We start from the raw sequence: 24,156 nt of genomic DNA on the forward strand, positions 1-24,156 counted from the left end.
GGGGCATAACAAGAAGAACATTGCACTGAGAGTAAAGAATTGTTCCGAGCTACAAAATTGAAGCATAACATTAAAGCAAATAAACAACATATTAAAAAATATGATACACAACAATATGAAGAGAGAGAATCACATCTAAAATATTAACAACTATCTCTCTTGTACATACAAACCAAGAACTTAACTGCAATATTTTGCAGCAAAATTCTCTGATTAAGTTACTGTTAGAAATTCAGTCTGGATCTCAAAGATGAGAAGCTGAAAGTCTAAATCAAAGGATACCACTGGCTTTGTATATAATGTTTATGGGTTTTACAGTTCAAAAGCAACAAGTTCAATGCACCCCAAAAATAATTTAGTCATCAAGGACTGGACCAATTCTAGTTATATTAACAAATCATACTTAAATGCCAATCCATATTTGTGTGGATTTCATATTTTCTTTTTCTTTTTTTTTTTTTAAAGGAAATATTTTGTTGTATCCTCTTGAACTTTTAACAAACTAATTCATCAGACTTACCATAACTGCAATAATTATTATTAGGATGGTTCTGCCTAAGTTGGTAATATCTTTTGAAATTGTATAGCATCAGCTAAACAAGTGAATGTAGTTGATGCAATTACATGTTACAAAATGTAAAAATGTAGTTGATGCAATTACATGTTACAATTATTGTAATTTATACGTTTCAATTACTTAAACAGCAAATAATATTATGCACTGATCACCTGAGGATATGGAGAAAAGTACCAAGGCCTTATTCTATGTCGACCCAACTCCAACATTTCAATGTTCTTCATTCGAGTTATAAGGTCATCATGATGAGATACTAGACTACCTGTTGTACGTGGACCGGGAGAAGCGTCCTGTGAATCCTAATAATCCAATATTAAAAAAAAAAATCATTAAAAATTTAAGATACAGTAAACGCTTGATTTTACAGACTAATTGGGGAAGGGGTGTCTGCTGGATACTGGTTACTGCTGAATACCATAAAATTGAAAGTTCTCCCGGAGATTATTTCTATCCCACATAATTTAAAATTTAACCAGTTACTCTGCATATGTATACATTAGAACAATAAAAAACAAGCTTTTATTTATCTTGACTTTATTGGTTGATTGACAGTATGAGTTACACAGCAGAATATAATTTATCATGAAAAATCTTTATTCAGACTCCTTAGCTGTGATTTTTACATCTGACAAGGTTTGTTTTAATACCACATTTCTCACAAACATGGAAAAGAGACTCACCAGAATCTAACTTATCTAAGGACTTTAATTTCTGCACAACACTCAGCTGCCCATATTTTCTCTTTTTACCAGTTTTTTAGAGAACATGATGATGCACTGTGAGATTATAATAAAAAAACAGAGCACAGACAAGCACTTGATGATATGATGATGAAGATATCCATAAGCTAACTGGGATTCTTTATATTGGCTGCAGTAACTTACGATTCTCAATTTTCTATCTCAAGGGTACAATCAAAATACACTCTAGCACAATTCAAATTTTTTTAGTCCATTAAATCAAGGGTTTACAGTACATCACATTAAAAACACAATATCAATTAATCAATTTGACTAACTGTTATGTAACCATAGAGGTCTAATGTTCTAGAACACAAAGGAAACTGGCAGTGTTGGATTATCTGATATTCCAACTACAGATTATTAGACATTTTCTAAAAATATATATAGTGTTTAAGTACAGTAGACTCTCGAATTTCCGGGATAGATGGTAAAAAACAAATCCTGGATAATCAATTTCCCAGTTAATCCAAAAATACAAAAGTCCCCGACATACGTAAGAGATACGTTCCAGGACTTCTTACTTCGTAGAGTTTTACGTAATTTGGGAATGACTAATAAGATATTGCTACTATATTATTATTGACAAATCTGAATTCCGCGCGATACTTGTTAATGTTTGGCCATTTTCATACATCCTTATTAGTTTAATTTTCTGATCCAAATCGATGGCTTTCCTTTTGTTGATTTATTTACTAGTAGCACTGTCACTTATTCTCTTAGTCGGCACCATGATAATGGTGAAACTAAAATTTTCTGAAAAGAACTTCACAGGGTTAAGGGGGTTGATTGATTTGGTAGTTGTTGGCGCATCGGCTTCTGTGGCCATATTGCACCTCCCAAGGTTTTTGCAGTACTTTGATCCAAGCCCGAGGCGGGAATCGAACCCGCGACCTTTGGGTTGCCGGGCAGGTACTTTACCCACTCGGGGGTTAAGGGGGAAACACACTATTATCACCTCACGCGAACTCACATTTTACTAAAGCACACATCACTGCCATTAAACAATTTGCACTTTCCAGGTTACTGGGCTTTTCTGTTCGTGCATTTAATTATAAACGGGTAGTAAACTCAATCTTATTGCATATGCGATAATACTGATAGCTGGAATTGTGTGGGTTTTTACGTTATTGTAGTGTCCCCTTCACTGAAATCTTCAGTCATATATATAAAAAAAAAACATAAATAAATTGTAAGAATCTTCTCTTCTTTCCTATTTTTTTGCTTGTTACTCCATATCTCACTTGTGCAACTTGTGCGTGCCATGATCGTCATTATTGATTGCTTATTTTATTTATTTATTATTTTTGTTTGTTTTAAATTTTACAATCCTAAAATAAAAAATAAAAATTTGAGTGAAAAAAAATTTACATAAAACCGTACTTGCGTAAGTCGGGGACTTTACTGTATCGAAAAATGTTCGGCAACCTACGTAAAAAATATGGCGATAGATAAAAAACTTACTCGCGTGTCCAATACGATGCTTTCTTTTATTTTTTGCGATGTCGATTTTAAGTCTAATAGCTTCCCTTTATTTTTTCGATGTTGCCTATGGTTTGGTCACCAACATTATAATGGTTCATTAGAGATTTAACAGATGCACCGTTTTCAAACTTTTGAATAATTTCAACAAGTTCAATGCACCCCAAAAATAATTTAGTCATCAAGGACTGGACCAATTCTAGTTATATTAACAACTCATACTTAAATGCCAATCCATATTTGTGTGGATTTCATATTTTCTTTTTCTTTTTTTTTTTTTTAAAGGAAATATTTTGTTATATCCTCTTGAACTTTTAACAAACTAAAACAAAATTTTTCCTTTTGCAACGGAACACAACAATCGATGCGACACACTAAATCAAACTAAACATTTGGTTGCTTTTTTTTGAGCGGCGGTGTGAAGACAGCGAGGATTGCAAGATAATAGGTACACTAATCTCCCAATGACGACTTATAATGCTGCTTGTCACTTATTTACGACTTGCAAAATATCTGTTTATACCTATTCTAGTTATTACTTGAATTTTTTGATTTATGGTTGATTTTTTTTTTTTTTTTTTTTAATTTGGAGTCTTGAAGTGTCCCGGTTAATCAAGAGTCTGCCGTAATTCAAAATTTTTGCTGTATCTTTATGCTATGTTTATTTTATATTTTGCTATTATTTTTTTACATAAATATATAAAACTGTAGAGTATAGAGACGAAATTAATAACAATTAATTTATAAGATAAGCACTCTACCAATAAAATGACATGAATAAATGTCTGTTTACACTCTGAATGGCTGAAGCCAGAAGAGTTCACAATTTCACTGTAACTTTTTTATTGCATTCAGCATAACAGCACTGCAGCTAAAAATGGACTGTACACTTTTTGTGGCAGTGTACAGGCTCAATCGCGCAACAGGAAAATTGTGGTCTGGGGTAAATGCATATTTCCCCAAGACCACAGCCAGCCCACAGCTTGTGGTGGTTCTGATCTAACTACAACATGTAGAAAAGCACATCATACTTTATTAATAATTGTCACATATAAGGCTTAAATTTTGGGGGGAAAATTACATCATTCATGCACTTTCAATAATAAATGTGTCGGTTGCTGCATTAAAGATGTGAGTTGAGCCAGAAACTAACAAGACTTGTTATGGCAGACATGGTAGACAAAATGTGGCACAATTGTAAATTAGAGCTGTGTCCAAGTAGTAATTTACAGATAAACCTCCAAGATTTATGAACAAATAATTTATTTTATCAAATCTTATCTAAACCTTATAATAAACCAAAAAAAAAAAAAAAAAGATTAGCCAGGGTATAAAAACAATTGCAATACACTCTTCATATCCAGTTGTAAAATAGGATGTAGAAGCTCAGAAAAAAACACTAAAAAGCAGTACATTATGGTTAACCTATTAAAGGCAGGGGGGGGGAGATCATGTGAGAAACAGATATGTTGAATGCAAGACAATTCTAATGAAAAATGCTATGACAGATTGATTCTTAAAACAATTTATGGCTATAGATTCATAAACACTTAATACGCAAGCTATATTTTGCCTGTGCAAGAGATATGTAAAGAAGACAGTCTGAACCAGCCTTTGTGTACCCTAAAAGTTTGGTAGTTGCATACAATCTACAGAAACTTATAATTCATAACAACATAGGTACTTTTTTAGGGTGGTAATTATGCTGCCTAGGTACAACTTGTTATGGATTTCCCACAATTTAAGACTACACAAAGTATAGCAATGACAGCAATGACAGAGAGCCAGAAAATGTATCCAAAAAAATTGTTTAGTTCGGCAGTTAATTTTTCTTTATGTCCTAACATTCTGAAATCACTTTCTTTTGAGGGCAGGAAAGAGAAGGAAGTCCACTGGTGCTAGACTGGGAGAACAGAGTGAATGACTGATCTGTATAATTTCATGTTTCATCAGAAATGTCTTCACAAGAACAGAATGGGCAGCGGCATTGTTGTGCAACAAGAACTAGCTAATGAACTTTCTCCTGGAAACTGTGGCCTCACTTGGGAAATGCACTTCAATAGTTTTTGAAGCACCTGTATATATGCAATGTAGCACCTGGCACTCTCTCTCGCCCCTTCAGGTAAATTTCTTATGAATCACACCCAGCCTCATCTCAGACCTTGGTGATGATTTTGAAGTCCACGGCATGCTCTGATGTTTCGTCTCTGGGTTATACTGAAACATCCAACACTCATCTCTAGTGACAAAAGTCAAGGAAATTAGGATTGTCTTCACAAGTCTGGTGAAGTCTTCATATGATGACACTCTTCATTGCTTCTAGTCATCCGTAAAGCTTTGTGGCACAAATTTTGCACAGACCTTCCTTTTTTCCAAATCATCCTATAGAATTTGGCAAATGCACTCCTTATTCATATCCAACTCATCAGCCATCATTCTGAGGATCAAATGACAATCTCTTACCACAATTTCCAGAACTTTTGCAACTGTCCTCATTTTGAGAGGTTGACCGACGCTTACTTCTTGGGTCATTGCAAACATCCTTGCGTCTGTCTTTGAACTGCTTATACCATTCAAAATGACTTAATGTTTCATCACCATAAATATTTAGCATTTCATGTTTCTGTTGCAGATTTTCCCAGTTTAAAGCAAAATTTGATATTTGTTCGCTGCCCCATTGCAAAATCGTGACACAGAATGTTAACACTACTAGTGAAACTGGTTGTTACTTGCAACCTGTCAGCCTACTAGACAATGTCTGTAGGAAGTTTGAACTGCAACATATACCACTTCTGTTTATTTTCAGACTCATTGAACATGACCACCACAGCACCAGTCTGGGTATTTTATTGTTACACTTGTATCTTATTATAGTCTTAAATAACAAATAAAAAATTAACAAACTTAGATACATATTCTATCTACTAGACTTTGCTTTAACAAATCTGTTAACTAAATGTTACACATCACAAAAAATACACTAATTTCAAATACTGATGACAAAACTGAGGCAATGGAAAAAACTGTAAATTCACCTGGATATGTAGAATATATCAGGCAACATTCATCAAAGCAACACTCCCACAGACAATTTATCAGAAATATGCATTCGGTCCTGATACTTTCTGATCAGCTCTTGTATGATATAAATATCATATCTCAAATACAACGCCTGTTATATCTAATTTTGGTTTTGTTGTATTTTCTTTTGAAAGAGTTTATTTCAGAAATGAAATAGCCTCATAAAACAACACTTCTCTGTATTAAGTTTTTGAAGCCAACTATCTGGAGGTGCTGTCTACATTTGTCCACACAGTCAACTTAAAGTAACTAATATTGTTTTTAACTGGATAACATCAGGTGTATGTATTAAGTGAGTTTGTTATCCATTAAAAACTCAAGACACTGTTGTTGTTGTTTGTGGTTTTATGGCGCAAAAGCTGCTTTGGCTATATTGTGCCAAGACACTGTTGAGACATTAGAAATGAGCCAAAGCCCAAATGCTGTCTCCATCACTGGAGGGACTACAGCATCCCCCAGAAGGTTAACTAAAAAAACCTAATGCAGAAAAGTGTGGTATTACGAAATTTTCAATTTTCTTGATTGACCTGTGTTAACATAGTACATATTGTAATAGTGGGCTCATGCGGCTTGCCTAATAGCAGTTTGATACTCATTAACGTAAATTATGTTTTCAATTGGAGGTTTTCTTCTGATCTACCACATAACTGATTGTCTAAATTCAATTCATTCATTCAGCACTCAACAGAACGATGGTAATAGGCCTACGAGGCTGGGAAAACTCATATTAAATAATTAAACTTCACATCAACCAGTACTTGAAAATATTTTAATACTGTAACTAAAAACACTGTATTTAGAATAAAATGATTAAAATTAGTTTAAAATATTTAAAATATATAAATAAAAACAATTAAAATATGACTGAAAACAGATATTAAAGAATATTAAAAATTAAAATATACCGTAACAACTGTAGCTTTCGGAGACAGCAGTCTCCTTTCTCAACAGCGTACATTTTGCCGTATGCTACATCCTTAAATAGCAGGTCCACGGCATTCGTCACATGGTTCCCCAGGAATGTGATTGGTATTTCCCATTTGCACACCAGAACCAGAAATGGCTCGGGAGCATGTTACCCGAAACCGTTCATCGCGTACCGAGACAACCGTTTCAAAGAGAGGGTGTAAATGTACACCCTTATCTCTATTAATGGTATTACTGGCTGTCTCAATGCGTAAGCTCTCAAGCCATTTACGGTTCCAGAACCCCTGTGCATTATCTGTGATAACAGCATCCCCCGGGGAGATCTGCTGTTGCTTCTCCCAGAAATGCTCTGCCACAGCAGACTTCTGGTAATTTGCAGTCTTTATTGCTTTCATGTGTTCCCCCAGCCGGTCCTTAAGTCGCCGCCCCGTCTCTCCCACATAACATACCTCATAATCCGGGTATTTAATTTCATAAACCACCCCGCTGCTGGCTTCCTTCGGTATGGGGTCTTTAACTCTTGATATCACTGTGTGCAACCTCCGTCCCTGTAGTTGCACACAACGTATTTGACACCCCCGAACTATTCGCACAATGCATTCCGTAAGGCCCGGATAGTAAGGAATGTATGCAGTGCCCACAGGGGTAGACAGTTCAATACGGGTAGTCACTCCCCTAATGAACCTGTCAAAGACACTCTGGGGGTAACCACATTTCTTAAGATCTGCTGTGACTCTGATAATCTCATTATCTTTATCCTCTGAGGTGGTACAGTGGGACCCCACCCTATCAATTAAAGCCTTGACTACACTGTTTTTGTGTTGGCTGGTCTGTGCCGAGTTGTAATGGGTATACTGACCCCGGCACATAGGCTTCCTAAAAACATTGGTCTTAAGCCTAAATCCTTCTCTGACCACCAACACGTCAAGAAATGGTAGGAGCCTCTGCCTCCCCTCTGAGGTGAATTGGATAAACGGGGAGAAGCTGTTAAGCACATTGAGTATTTGATCTTCTCTCCCCTTCTGAATAATGGTGAATGTGTCATCAACATATCTTTTCCATTTATATATGGGAAATTCCAAATCCTTAAAGATCCACAATGGCGCTAATAGGGGAACCCATGGCTGTGCCATGGACCTGCTGTGCATGACGTCTTGAAAGACCATGGTGGTACTAGACAAACAAAATTCCACACCATCACAAATATCATTAACACTTAAAAGCGACCTAGTACTTAAAGATGTATCCTTTTCTAATGCTGTTCTAACACATTGAACTCCAAACTTAATCGGAATACAGGTAAACAAAGATGTAACATCAAAGGAGATCATAATCTCATCTTCTCGTATAGTCTGATCTTTCTTAAAACTCACGAATTCCTTACTATTCTTAATCACAAAAGTGGAAAGTCCTACTATGGGTGCAATCAAGCTTGGCTAAGTATCTTGATGAACGATACAATTCGTCTAAGTGGTATACCTACTTTATGTATCTTTGGGAGACAGTAAAATCTAGGTAAAAAGGCATCCAGAAGCATGCAAGGACCAATAAACCTCCTTCGATATCCATCCTGCCTTTTGCCAACACTGTATAAGATTATTTACTTGCCACTCTAAACTAACCAACGGGTTCCTTCGAGTTACTTTATACGTAGTAGTGTTCCGTAAGAGTTCCAAGGCTTTATAGTGCCGTTGTGGCCAATTTGGCCATGGAAGAATTGGAATCGAGGATCTTTAAGGATTTGGAATTTCCCATACATAAATGGAAAAGATTACGGTTCCAGAACCCCTGTTGTTGATGACACATTCACCATTATTCAGAAGGGGGGAGAGAAGATCAAATACTCAATGTGCTTAACAGCTTCTCCCTGTTTATCCAATTCACCTCAGAGGTGGAGACAGAAGGAACCCTACCATTTCTTGATGTTGGTGGTCAGAGAATGATTTAGGCTTCTGACAAATGTTTTCAGGAAGCCTATGTACCGGGGTCAGTATACCCATTACAACTCGGCACAGACCAGCCAACACAAAAACAGTGTAGTCAAGGCTTTAATTGATAGGGTGGGATTCAACTGTACCACCTCAGAGGATAAAGATAATGAGATTATCAGTCACAGCAGACCTTAAGAAATGTGGTTACCCCAGAGTGTCTTAGACAGATTCATTAGGGGAGTGATGTCTACCCGTAGTGAACTGTCTACCCCTGTGGGCACTGCATACATTCATTACTATCCAGGCCTTACGGAACGCATTGCGCGAATAGTTCGGAGGGTGTCAAATACGCTGTGTGCAACTACGAGGACAGAGGTTGCACACAGTGATATCAAGAGTTAAAGACCCCATACTGAAGGAAGCTAGCAGCGGGGTAGTTTATGAAATTAAATGCCCGGATTGTGAGGTATGTTATGTGGGAGAGAAGGGCAGCGACTTAAGGAACGGCTGGGGGAACACACGAATCCAATAAAGACTGCAAATTACCGGAAGTCTGCTGTGGCAGAGCATTTCTGGGAGAAGCAACATCAGATCTCCCCGGAGGATGCTTTCGTTACAGATCATGCACAAGGGTTCTGGAATCATAAATGGCTTGAGAGCTTACACATTGGGGCATCCAGTAATACCATTAATAGAGATAAGGGTGTACATTTACACCCTCTCTTTGAAACGGTTGTCTTAGGACACGATGAACGGTTTCGGGTAGCACACTCCCGAGCCATTTCCGGTTCTGGTACGCAAGTGGGAAATACCAATCACATTCCTGGGGAACCATGTGACGAATGCCGTGGACCTGCTATTTAAGGATGTGGAATACAGCAAAATGTACACTGTTGAGAAAGGAGATTGCCGTCTCCGAAATCTACAGTTGTTACGGTATATTTTAATTTTTAATATTCTTTAATATCTGTTTTTAGTCATATTTTAATTGTTTTTATTTATATATTTTAAATATTTTAAACTAGTTTTAATCATTTTATTGTAAATACAGTGTTTTTAGTTACAGTATTAAAATATTTTCAAGTACTGGTTGGTGTGAAGTTTAATTATTTAATATGAGTTTTCCCAGCCTCGTAGGCCTATTTAGAGATATCCTTAATAGTTATGGCCATTCAGTGGTACGTCGCATTCGTGAACTTGAGAAGTATAGCATGACGGAGGCCAAACAGCAACAGCATTTACGATTTGCATATCGATGTAAAGCACATGGCTTGGTGCCGTGGGGATTTCATATTAAGATACCCTTTGATGATGACCGCTTAGTTAGAGCTACTAATAGGTTCCAGAAAAGGATGTTGTGCATCTGGATCCAAAAGCCAGCAGCGGGGTAGTTTATGAAATTAAATGGCCGGATTGTGAGGTATGTTATGTGGGAGAGACGGGGCGGCAACTTAAGGACTGGCTGGGGGAACACATGAATGCAATAAAGACTGCAAATTACCAGAAGTCTGCTGTGGCAGAGCATTTCTGGGAGAAGCAACATCAGATCTCCCCAGAGGATGCTGTCATCACAGATCATGCACTGGGGTTCTGGAACCGTAAATGGCTTGAGAGCTTACACATTGGGGCAGCCAGTAATGCCATTAATAGAGACAAGGGTGTACATTTACACCCTCTCTTTGAAATGGTTGTCTTGGGACACGATGAAAGGTTTCGGGTAGCGCGCTCCTGAGCCATTTCCGGTTCTGGTGCACAAATGGGAAATACCAATCACATTCCTGGGGAACCATGTGATGAATGCTGTGGACCTGCTATTTAAGGATGTGGCATACAGCAAAATGTAGGCTGTTGAGAAATGAGACTGCCGTCTACAAAAGCTACAGTTGTTACAGTATATTTTAATTTTTAATATTCTTTAATATCTGTTTTCAGTCATATTTTAATTGTTTTTATTTATATATTTTAAACTAGTTTTAATCATTTTATTGTAAATACAGTGTTTTTAGTTATAGTATTAAAATATTTTCAAGTACTGGTTGGTGTGAAGTTTAATTATTTAATAATAGGCCTACCTACTGTCTGATAATGGAACCAAATAATTTTGAAACTGGTCACATCAGTGACTTTGGTTTTTTAATGAATAACATTTTCACCACAATGATATTATCCAATTAAAAAAAACAGATATTAGTTACTTTAGGTTGCAAATATGGACAAATGTTGTCATTTCTTACAAGCCAAAGCCCCAATGTTGTTTCCGTCACTGGAGAGACAACAGCATTCTTCCTGATGGTCAAATGAAAAAAAAAAAAACCTACTGCAGAAAAATGTTGTTTCAGGACTATTTCAAACACAAAATTTAATAATAAAGTAAAAGTAACTTTATTAAACAAAATCAGGCTAATTTTTGACCTAATTATATTTAACAAACATGTTTAAGAATGGCTGGTAAGAATGAAAAAGAGACATAAAAGAATCTGGTTATAATCAGAGTTATTATTATTAATAATAATAAAAATAACAATAATATCATTCATTTATGAATAATTAATTAATAATTATTAACATTTGATAAATTGCAATACCTCATCAATAGCAGCAAATTTTCTTTTCCTCCCAACGTTTGTCTTTTTAGGAGGAACATTACCATTCTGGAAGAAATCAAAGTGATATCAATGCAGAATTAATCCCACAAGAATATAAATAATATGCATTAAATGAAAATTTATACCAAAAGAAAGAATATTTGGGGGTTATAACAGTTATGACAAGATTAGCATTTAGCATTAGCAGAGGCATATGATGCAAAGCATATGATGAAAGCAAGCTTATACAACATCAACCAAAAAAAAAAAAAAAAAAAAAACCTTCCCACTTCATCCATCCCTTTTCTGCAAAAATTTCTCCACTTCCTCCTTGGATTTATTTAAGCTATCAACTTCCACAATGACAGATGGAAGTTTGTTCTAGCAAACAACTATCCGCTAGCTAAAGGCAAATTTTTGCACACCTATTCAACAACTGTCTTTCCTCAATTTCAGTTTATGCCCCCTCACATTTGTAATCTGAGCAAGAGGAAGAATTCCATCAGCATTGAGCTTCAATCCATTCAAGGCCTTATACACATCAATTAGATCACCTTGCAGGTGCCTAGTCTCCAGATACTGCAATTTGCAGAACTTAAGCCTTTTTTTCGTAAGAGCAACCCTTTGTTCCGCTCACCAGTCTTGTTGCCTTTCTCTGTACTCGTTCCAGCAACTACATCCTTCCTAAAATGAGGCTTCCAGATCTGTACACAGTACTCAAGGTGTGGCCTGACCATTTCCTTATACAAGGGGATAATCACCTCCTTATCCCTGCTAGCAAAATTCCTGTATATCACTGACAAGACCTCATGACCTGCTCTGGCAGCTTGTCTGCACTGCTCAGAAAACTTCATATCTGACTCCACAATTACCTGAGGGCGCTGACTCTCTTTAGAAAATACAGCTGCGAGTTACAGGCTCCGAAAAAAACGATAAGTGTTTGCTTTTTATTTACATAATTGTTATTTTATATTGTACTTAATACGTAGTCTTATAGTTATAATTACGCTGGTTATTTTTATTTTAATTTATATAAACAGTTTTTGTAGATATACGTAATACTTTATAAAACCGTTATTTCGTTCGAATATTGCAGGCATTGTTTTTGTATATAGTGATAGGGAATTCAAATTTTTAATTGAGGTAGCTAGGTAGCTCTAACGTATAATTATAGAAACAGTAATACGCTTCACTGTTTCTATTAGATAGCATAGTATTGACATTTAATTAATTTAATTTATTGATCTTATTAATTTAAAATATCATGCCCCAAACTAGAGCAGCAAAGCAACGGGCACAAAGTGGCAGGAGTGCTGTGACTCGGGGGAGAACTGAGGGGGGGGGGCGATTCTCCAACGCATCACGGCCTAAAAAAATGAGCAGCTTGTGAAATGTTTGCCGAACTATCTGGAACGAAACATCATATTGCCATGGGGGATGTCTTGTGTGTGCACGATGTAAGGAGTGTAAGGAAATCAGGCGACAACTCAGCGTTGTTATGCGCCTATATGAGAGTTTGAAGGACAGGGTGCCCTCGAAAGATCTAAATTGAGGGGCTCATCAGGCTCTCAGCTGCCCACATCAACGCCAGAGCTTGCACTTGGTCATCATGCAACATTAAGAAATATTGTTCAAGGTTTAGGCCTAAATGGTTGTTAAATGAAGTAATGAGACTCCTAACAGAGAAGAAAAATGCATGGGATGCGTATAAATTATCAAGCGACTCAGAAGCCTATGGCAGATATAAGTTAATCTGTAATCAGGTCACAAAGGAGGTTTGGCAGGCGAAGGCAGATTACGAGAAATCCTTGGCAAAAGATGCTAAGAAAAACAGCAAGGATTTCTTTTCTTATATAAACTCTAAAAGGAAGGGGATGAATCTGATCGGTCCACTTGACATCGATGGTTCGACTGTTGATGATCCTGCTCAGATAGCAAACAAACTGAATGAGTATTTTGCCTCTATATTCACACGTGAGGAATTATTAAGGTTTGAAAATGGCAGAAGGTTATCTAATTGTAGCAGGATACTTAATGATTTTGTAATAACTGAGAGCAAAGTGGAAGAGAAATTGTTGAAGTTAAACGTAAGAAAAGCACCTGGGGGTGGATGGGATCTATCCAGTTATATTAAAGGAGGCGGCAAAGCAACTAAGCAAACCCTTAGCCATAATTATGAGAGCATCCTTGGACTCAGGGGAGGTTCCCACGGACTGGAGATGTGCAAATGTATCCCCAATTCACAAAGGGGGATTGAAGGGTGACACGAGTAATTACAGACCAGTTAGTTTAACTTCTGTTCCAGGTAAAATAATGGAGTCACTGGTTAAATATGCATTGCAGGATCATCTAGACAGGACTGCAGCAATAATTCAGACACAGCATGGATTTGTTAAGGGAAAGTCTTGTCTGACAAATTTGATAGGATATTATGATGTGGTTACAAAGGAACTGGATGCAAAAAATAATTTTGATATCATATATTTGGATTTCAGGAAAGCTTTTGACACTGTTGCGCAAGGAAGACTATTGTACAAATTGGAGCAGAATGGTATTAAGGGTAAGTTGCTACAATGGATAAAAGGATGGTTAAGTGCGAGAAGACAGAGGGTGGTAATCAATGGGTGCTGCTCTTCTTGGACTAATGTTATTAGTGGAGTCCCACAGGGTTCGGTGTTAGGTCCACTGTTGTTTTGTATATTTATCAATGATATTGATGAAGGTATATCAGGCTTAGTGTCGAAGTTTGCAGATGATACAAAGGTTGGCAGGGTTGTTAATGACAGTAATGGCAGTGTGCTACTGCAACAGGATCTCGATAATTTGGGCAGATGGGCTAAGAAGTGGCAACTGAAGTTTAACCTTGACAAATGCAAAGTACTGCATATGGGTAGAAGTAACCCCAGAGAAACGTACCAACTGTGTGGTACTACACTTAAGTTGGTAGAAAATGAAAAAGACCTGGGAGTAATTGTGCAGGCAGATATGAAGTTTTCTGAGCAATGCAGACAGGCTGCCAGGGCAGGTCATGGGGTTTTGTCAATGATATATAGGAATTTTGCTAGCAGGGAAAAGGAGGTGATTGTCACTCTGTATAAGGCAATGGTCAGGCCACGTCTTGAGTACTGCGTACAGGTCTGGAGGCCTCATTTTAGGAAGGATGTAGATTTACTTGAGCGTGTACAGAGATGGGCAACAAGATTGGTGAGGTGAATGAAGGGATCCTCTTATCAAGAGAGGCTTAAGTTCTGCAAATTGCAGTGGCTGGAGACTAGGCACCTGCGCGGTGATCTGATTGAGGTGTATAAGGCCTTGAATGGGTTCAGCACGCTGAATTCTGATGGGATCCTTCCACTTGTTCAGATTACGAACCTAAGGGGGCATAAATTCAAATTAAGAAAAGACAGATGTAGATTAGATGTGCGGAAATTTGCCTTTAGCCAGTGGGTGGTTAATTGCTGGAAGAAACTTCCATCTGTCGTTGTGGAAGTTGATAGGTTGAATAAATTTAAGGAGGAACTGGACAGGCATTTGGAGGGAATGGTGTGATTTTTTTTTTTTTTTTTTGGCTGATGCTGCATAAGCTCATACATTTGCTTTCTTGCATCACACGCCGCCACTACTACTACTACTACTACTACCCCAAGGTCTCTTTCATTCTCCACTAACCTAAGTGTAACACGGTTAGTGGAGAATGAAATGGCAGAAGTGGCAACTGAAGTTTAACATTTGTCAATGTTAAACTTCAGTTGCCACTTCTCAGCCCATCTGCCCAACTTTTCCAAATCCCGTTGCAACAGCATACTGTTATTAACAACCCTGCCAACCTTTGTATCATCTGCAAACTTTGACATTAAGTTTCATATACCTTCATCAATATCATTGATAAATATACAAAACAACAAAGGGCCCAACGGTTTAATTCTCCACTAACCTAAGTGTAACACCACCCATATGCAGTACTTTACATTTGTCAATGTTAAACTTCAGTTGCCACTTCTCAGCCCATTGTTTGTTTGTTTGTTTGTTATTTGGTTTTTAGGAGCATTAGCAACCAAGGCCATATTGCTCCGGGATATGCGGTGGTCATTCCTTGACCTTTCCGCATACTCCGTATTTGGTGGTGACGGGCTCGAACCCCGGTCTAATCAAGAAGCATGTGCTACGCACTGCTGCTCCTTCCCACCTGGCTACGGAGGCGCCCTTCTCAGCCCATCTGCCCAACTTTTCCAGATCCTGTTGCAACAGCATATTGTCATTACTGTTATTAACAACCATGCCAACCTTTGTATCATCTGCAAACTTTGACACTAAGCCTGATATACCTTCGTCAATATCATTGATAAATATACAAAACAACAGTGGACCCAACACCGAATCCTGTGGGACTCCACTAATAATTAGTCCACGAAGAGCAGCACCCATTGATTATCACCCTCTGTCTTCTCCCACTCAACCATCCTTTTATCCATTGTAGCAACTTACCCTTAATATCATTCTGCTCCAATTTGTACAACAGTCTTCCCTGCCCAACAGTGTCAAAAGCTTTCCTGAAATCCAGGTATATGATATCATAATTATTTTTTGCCTTCTTGTTTGTTTGGTTTTTAGGAGCATTAGCAACTAAGGCCATATTGCTCCAGGATATGCGGTGGTCATTCCCTGATCTTTCTGCATCCTCCGTATTTGGTGGTGATGGGCTCGAACCCCGGTCTAATCAAGAAGCGTGTGCTACGCACTGCAGCTCCTTCCCACCTGGCTACGGAGGCGCCCCTTTTTTGCCTTCAGTTCCTTTGTGACCACGTCATATTATCCAACCTAATTGGTCAGACATGACTTCCCTTTAACAAACCCATGCTGTGTCTGAATTATTACTGCATTCTTGTCTAGATGAACCTGTAATGTTTCTTTAAGCAGTGACTCCATTATTTACCCTGGAACAGAAGTCAAACTACTCAAACTGCTGTTTTCTAACCAAAAAACAAAAAAGAAAAAAGAATATCATTTAATTGAGATCCAGATGGTGAACAAACTAAAAATAGTAATTATGACCTTAAAAAATAAATAAATAAAATAAGCCTACACAATACATATAGTCTAATATTGCTTAGGTAGATCTAATTCTTCCAATAAATCTGTCCACTACAAAGTCTGGAACAATACATGGAAAGCAGAAATGATCATAATCATTTCTGGAGTGATCATAATCAGACTAAATATTAAATTTTCACTAGCCAACAAAAAATATTTTTTGTATAGACCTCGCAAGGGAAATATGTGATTCTGGAGGAAACAAACATGCTGATTGGAAAAATCATTACAGGATCTCAGCAATCTTGGTACCACTTTTCCGTTGTGGAAATATCTTGACGAAACCACTCCCCTTGTTCATCACTCACATCTCACAGATTTTCAGGGAAAAATTCGAGATGGAAATGAAGAAAATGAATTTTTAATGACATTCAACAGCCTTTTTTTTTTGTAGCATTCGAATAAATTAGACATCAACATTTCATAGTTCTTTTTTCCTATTACCCAAAAAACCACGTACTGACACCTTAAATGACCACCAAGCTGCCACATCAATCTCCTTTAACTGGCTTTCAAACCCATCGTCTTTCAAGAGTTAGGAGTTTCCTAATTTGGGGGGCCTACAAAAATTCCTTCCTTAAGTTTGGAAAATGTTAAATTAGGAAATGCACTACTCAAGTATGCAAATGCGTTACCTTGTTTATCTAATCCTTTCACAAAATTTCTCATCAGGGAAAGTACTAGAGAAAAGAATATCCTAGACCTCATCATCACCCATGATTGGTTGGTTGGGTTTTATTGGTGCATTAGCAACTAAGGCTATAATGTGCCAAAACCTGGTCATAAAAAAGATAAAACTTTCAGTGGCCTAATGAATTAGGTCACTAAGTCAAGGTATAAAAGCAAGTATAAACTGTAAAAGACAAATATCAATAAACAAGTAACAATTTTTTAAATATCAGTAAAAAGGTTTACTGATTTCAAAAAGCTAAAAATAGCAGACACATGGTCATTGTCAGATAAAATCTGACTGAGTGTATACAGAAAAGTCAGATGGTTAAAAGCGGTAAAACGTATTTGGATAAAAACTGGACAGTCAATTGAAATGTGTCTGATTGATAAAACTGTGCCACAGGAATCACACATAGGAGGATCATCAGCCCTCAGCAAAAACGAATGAGTCAAATGACTATGTCCTATGCGGGTCCAGGCAAGAACAACTTCCTCCTTGCGATTCCTGCGCAGACTAGACTGCCACGGTTCAATTACAGGCTTCATACGATATAATTTATTCGTAGTCTGTCTATTCCACGAATCCTGCCATTGGGAGTATATCTTTTGGTGTATTATTTGCCTATAGTCTGTATAGGGGACTGACAGGCAGCGATTATTATTGGGAGTTGCTGATTTGGCTGCGGTGTCAGCCAAATCATTTCCCCTAATCCCAATGTGGCTGGGAATCCAACAGAAGCGGATATCATATTCATGTTCATGGAGAAAGTGAATCTTCTGCTGAATGTAAGACAGAACTGGATGAGAATTACATCTCACAATTATTAAAGCCTGTAACACACTGAGTGAGTCGGAATATAAAATGAACCGTTGGTATTGGCATTTACTAATGTGATCCAAGGCTAACTCTATAGCATGCAGCTCTGCAGTAAATATGCTGCATTCAGAGGGAATCTGCTCCGATGTAGTGGTGTCTGTAAAGACAGCAGCAGATCCCCACATATGATTCCGACTTCGAGCTGTCTGTGTAAACTGGCGCGAAGTCAGAATGTTCAGCTCGGTGTGCTGAATCAAGCTGCAGGTAGACAGATGATGGAGTGTCCGACTTTCCCCAATTTCTAAGGGACAAGTCACATGGCGGGACATGAGCATGCCAGGGTGGAAGGTGTTGCTTTGGTGTTTGGCAACCTTGTCTACCTTGATATTAAGTTCTTTGAGTAGCTCTTGGAGACGAATACCAAACGGACAATTGGCAGTCTTACGGGTGTTGTACAAAATTTCCCATCATGGCTCAAAACGAATGGCCATGTAGGATGATCCGGGAGGGATTTCAGTTTTAAAGCGTACATTAGAGACAACTGCTTACGCTGAAGCGATAACAGTGGTTCGTTTGCTTCGACGTATAAGCTCTGGACAGGAAATGTTCGATATGCTCCAATAGCGATACGGAGAACCTGATGATGGACAGGATCCAGCCATCTACACTGTCTCTGGCTGAATTGTATACCAGGGACCCGTATCTAGTCTGGATCGTACAAGTGCACGGTAGATGCGTAGTAGGGTGCATCGATCTGCACCCCAAGATGTAGAGGAAAGAGAGCGCAGAATATTCAGGCCTCTTGTGCACTTTGTGCGGAGTTGACGGATGTGATCCAGAAAGGTCAGCTTTTTATCAAATACGAGTCCCAAGAATTTTGTGTCCGCCACTACTGGAATAACATTTTGTCCGAGCCTTAATTCAGGTTCAGGATGAAGATTACGCTTACGACAAAAGTGTATGCAAACGGTCTTCTCCAGCGAGAACCTGAAGCCATTAGCAAGTGCCCAGGAATTAAGGCGATCAATGGCTTTTGCAGTTGTCTTTCAATAATCCTCATGTTGCATGATTGACAAAATATGCTAAAGTCATCAACATAGAGGGCACTGTTTACAGTTGGAGGAAGTTGTTCTGTGATGGAATTTACTTTGATGGCGAAAAGCGTGACACTTAATACCGATCCTTGTGGTACTCCCTCCTCTTGGCTAAAGGAACGAGAGAGTGAGGATCCCACACGAACTTGGAAAGATCAATTGGCTAAAAAGTTTTTAATAAAAATGGGGAGATGCCCTCTAAGACCTAGGCTATGCAAATCTTTTAAAATGCCATATCTCCAAGTTGTGTCATACGCTTTCTCCATGTCAAAGAAAACAGACACCAAACGTTCAAATTTTAGGAAAGCATCCCAGATGGATGTTTCCAGTCTAATAAGATGGTCCAACGTGGACAGATTCCTTCGGAAGCCGCACTGGATGTTGGAGAGGTCATTTGATTCTAAATACCACATTAAACGAAAATTAACCATTCTCTCCAGGATTTTGCACAGACAGCTAGTCAGAGCAATAGGACAATAATTAGTAGTGACTTTTGGATCCTTTCCTGGCTTAGCAAAGGCAAGAACGATTGCCGTGCGCCAGGAATCCGGAAACTGCCCTTCAATAAAGATTTTGTTATAAAGAAGGAGCAGATAATCCATAGATTTTGGTGAAAGATGCTTAATCATCATAATGGATGCCATCTGGTCCAACAGCACTTGCTTTGGAAAGAATAAGAGCTCTTTTCAGTTCCTGTATAGTGAATGACCTGTTGTATGGATAGACGCTCTTAGACTTAAAAAATTAAGTGCCTGTTTTTTGATTTTGTGTTTCAGGACCAGGAACTCTGGGGAATACGAAGATGTTGCAGAGATGTTAGAGAATGTTTCCCCAAGAGAATTGGCTATTGCAGTTGGATCTGCAATAGTGCATCCATTATAATCTAGGATTGAAGAAGGGTGGGATAAATATTTTCCCTTCATTTTCCGGATTTTATCCCAGACCAACTTAGTACTAGTGGACTGAGTAATTGATGAAGTAAAACGGATCCACCATTCCTTTTGACTCTGACGGCGAATGTAGCGTGCTTTGGCTCGTGCGCGTTTAAAGGCTATAAGGTTGATTGTGGTAGGATATCGGCGGAATATCCCCCACGCTTTGTTTTGAGCCTTTTTTGCTGCTGTGCATTGTGAATTCCACCAAGGTTTGGGAAATGGTGGAAACCAGGCAGATGTTTTTGGAACAGCATTCACAGCTGCTTGGACCATAATTTCTGTGATGTACGTTACTGCATCATTGATAGGCTCCTGACTGACGGTACTGAGGTCAAAATTTGCCTGATGTTGGAAGGCAGTCCAGTCAGCCTGATCAATCTTCCACCGTGGTAACCTGAAAGGAAGACATGGTCTCCCACTGTGTAACGAGGTTATCACAGGGAAGTGATCACTTCCTTATGGGTTATCCTCCACTTCCCAAGTGAGTGAAGGGAGTAGAGAAGGGCAGATAGAGAGATCAATGACAGAAAAAGTAAGGGTAGGCATGTGGAAAAAGGTGTTTGTTCCAGTATTTAGAAGGGAAAGGTCATTGTCATTTAGCATACGCTCTATGACTCGTCCCCTTCCAGTGATGTTAGCACTACTCCACAGGGTGTTATGTCCATTAAAATCCCCAAGAAGTAAGAAAGGGGGAGGCACTGCATTACCAGATCATCAAGGTCTTCCTGGGAGATGTCAGTCCCAGGTGGCAAATAAATAGAGCAGGCGGTTAATAAAAATCCCACTGAAAGGTGAATTGCAACAGCCTCTATGATGGTTGTAACTAGCAAGGGCTGAACTGGGGTCTGGTTTCCCACAAGGATAGCCACTCCTCCATGAGCAGGACCATCCGCAATTCTATCCTTATGAAAAATTGTGATGTTATGCATGGTGGGATCATCATTTGCCTTTAGATAAGTCTCCTGCAAGCAAAAGCAAACTGGCTCGTGCTTTTGCAGGAGGGCCTTGATGTCATCAGTATTTTGCCGGAATCCACGACAATTCCATTGTAGGAATTTAGCCATTATTTTGGCTTGGTAGGTCCATCAGGCAGCTTCCGAGGTGCTGAGGGCTTACTTTTGTCAGTGTTGGATTTATCTTTTTGGGGGAAGAATGGACGCTGTCCCGTGTCCATTTCTTCCTCCGCAAAGAGTTTCAAGACTGATTCATCCAGTACCTCCTTATTCTCTACATCCATTGTTTCTGGTATCACAGGTGATTCTTCTGAACTTTTTGGCTTTTCTTTACCACTTGGTTTTGGTAGTGGTGGAGCACTAGGAGGTACGGATATAGGAGTGGCAACTGATTGTGTTTTTTTGGTGGGCTTTTGTGAACTCAATAAATAGCATGCAATTGGAGTGAATGACTCTCTTGGTGGTATAGTCATCTCAGTTTGTGTCCCGATAGTGCACTTAGCAGAAACCTTCTGGGCATATGAAGGTTTCCCGCTATTTATTGGTTCGATACGTTTTCTGGCCTCTGGGTAGGAGATATTCAACTCTGTTTTCAGTTTTTGGATTTCTTTTTCATCCTTCCACCGCTGGCATGATCTAGAGTAGGCGGGGTGCTCTCCTTGGCAATTGACACAGATCGGTTTTGGAGATGAACATTCCTTGTTCTCGTGGTCTTTAACACCACATCGAGCACAGGCAGGGTTACCACGACAAGATGTTTGTAGTGGCCGTATTTTTGGCATCTAAAACACCGCAGTAGGTTTGGGATATAAATCCTCACTGGGCAGTTTAGATAGTCTGCCTTGATGGAACATGGAGGCCATGGGGTGTTAAACGTGAGGATAAGAACTCGGGTAGGGACAAGATTCCCATCCTTCCGTATCGATATTCTCTTGACAGCTGTCACTCCTTGGTCTTTTAATTCAGAGAAGATCTCTTCTTCAGAAACATGAAGAAGGTCCCACTCTGATATAACACCTCGTGAAGAATTCAGAGTTTTGTGGGGGGTTACAGTGATAGGTATTCCGCCTATGGATGTAGAGGTCAAGGTTTTTTTCAGCTTGTTTTCTGTTGGAAGCTTCAACCAAAAGGTCACCAGAACGCAGTCGTTTAACGGATTTTGGTGAACCTGCCAGCCCTTCTAATCCTTTCTGGATAAAGAAGGGTGACATCTTTCCAATTGACTGCTCTCCGGTGGAATGGAGAATGACGAAAAGCGGGGTCACTAATGGTGGTGGTGTATCCTCAGTCCTGGCTCTTTTTGCAGAGGTGTTTTCTGCGTCAACATCTTGATTAGGTAGGGGCCTTGTTGGGGCCCCAGAAGAATTTGAATTTATAATACTCATAGGAGTAAAATAAAAATTTCCGATGCCCTAAGTACCTCACCCACCACGGCGCCCTAAGAGGGGATGCCCACTCGTGAACTAGCAGGTACTGCATACATGAATGGGACGCCAAGTTAGTTTAGAGGCACCATACCCACTTTTCCAATAAGCCTTGATCCCATCCCAGGACCAAAGGGAGGGAGGGAGACTTATAGGAACACAGTTGACCCTAGCAGTAAGAACCACCCGCCGATTGATCCCAGCTGGGCCGGTCCGGGACCATCCGTCTTGTCGAAGCAGGGGCCAAAGTGGTGTATTAAGGCCGGGCCCCTCAACCACCAGGATCCCCCTTTCCGAATTCCATGGGTCTGGCGCATGGCTGCATATGCCGGATTCCAACGATGTAACCCTGGAACCAAGGTATGGGCGTTAGATCCCAGTGATGCTAATCTGGAAAACCAGCAGCATCACTGGGAGATCCCCTTCACCACGTACAGGTGCCCACGTCGAGGGGCATCACCCATGAATCAGATGACATAACAGGGCTGACAGTAGAGGAACCAATAGCAGGAAGTGATCACAGAGTTCTACGGTGGATGATGATGAGAGAGGTAGCAGTAGTAAAAGGCAAAGGAATGGGTTTTAATTTCAGAAAAGGAAATTATGATGCCTTACTGTACTACATGGCCTCTATTAACTGGGTAGATATCGCAGAGAGAATGAATACAATTGAACTGTGGTATGCTTTTAAAACATTAATCACAGATACCTTGAATGCGTATTTACCATTAAAAAAATACTCCACGAGGAGGGTTCCACGTTGGATGAATAGTGAAGTTGCCACATTACTTGAGCAGAAAAAGGTGGCATGGAAAGGTTACAGAGCAATAAAAAGTACTGAAGCCTATAACAGCTACAAGATGATCTGTAATAGAGCCACAGAAAAGGTTCGACAGGCAAAGGCAGTTTATGAGAAATCACTAGCAAACAGAGCAAAGAGAGGGGATAAGGAATTCTTAACATATATAAATGCCAAGAAGAGCAGAACAAACCAGATCAGACCTTTACGTAAGGGAAAGGGGATAGTATTAAATACACCAGCTGCCATTGCAGATGAACTCAACAGTTATTTTGCATCGATATTTACAAATGAAAAACCTTTTGTGGCAATGGGAAATTGTGGGAGAGAAGTTGAAAAATATGTAATTAATGATATTTAAATTTTGCAAGATTATTTAATGAAAACACTTTCGAGCCTACAGGCCAATAAGGCTCCTGGAGTTGATGGAATATACCCTATAATCTTAAGGGAGACGGCAAGTGAGTGCACTGAACCATTGAGGCTAATTATGCAAGCATCACTAGACTCTGGGGAGATTCCCTTGGATTGGAAAAGTGCCAATGTATCTCACATACAAAAGAGTGGCTCTAAGAGTGAAGTGGGAAATTATCGACCTGTCAGTCGTAGGGAAAATCATGGAAAATCATTCAGTGGTAGGGAAAATCATGGAAAATCATTCAGTGGTAGGGAAAATCATGGAGGCAATGATCAAGGGTGGAATTCAGGATCATTTGGATCAAACTGAAATTCTCAAGGATACTCAGCATGGTTTTGTAAAGGGAAAATCATGTTTAATAAATCTGGTTCGCTATTTTGAAAGGGTCACTCACGAGCTGGATTTAGGGAATAATTTCAACATTGTTTATTTAGATTTCAGCAAAGCTTTTGACTCAGTCCCACATGAGCGGTTGCTTTATAAGCTGGGACAGGTTGGAATCACTGGGAAAATCCTTAGATGGATAGCAGGATGGCTTCAGGGCAGGAGGCAGAGGGTTGTGATAAATGGCTATTCCTCAGATTGGGTTGATGTAAGAAGTGGGGTTCCCCAAGGATCAGTATTAGGACC

General features: G+C 39.1%; 1 protein-coding gene across 1 annotated transcript in view; it reads right to left on the minus strand.

Annotated features, from left to right (window-relative positions):
* The window catches only part of Tip60 (Histone acetyltransferase Tip60), a 228,849-nt gene that overhangs the window by 146,792 nt on the left and 57,901 nt on the right, over positions 1-24,156 (minus strand). Inside the window, exons 5-6 of the mRNA XM_090376520.1 lie at positions 11,324-11,389; positions 730-876 (exon numbers count right to left, since the gene is read on the minus strand). Coding sequence (XP_090232646.1) covers positions 730-876; positions 11,324-11,389 — 213 coding nt within the window. The remainder of the gene's footprint in view (positions 1-729; positions 877-11,323; positions 11,390-24,156) is intronic.

The sequence above is a fragment of the Mastigoproctus giganteus genome, chromosome 6 (assembly GCF_048544385.1).
Source record: "Mastigoproctus giganteus isolate SK-2022 chromosome 6, ASM4854438v1, whole genome shotgun sequence".
Lineage (NCBI taxonomy): Eukaryota > Metazoa > Arthropoda > Arachnida > Uropygi > Thelyphonidae > Mastigoproctus > Mastigoproctus giganteus.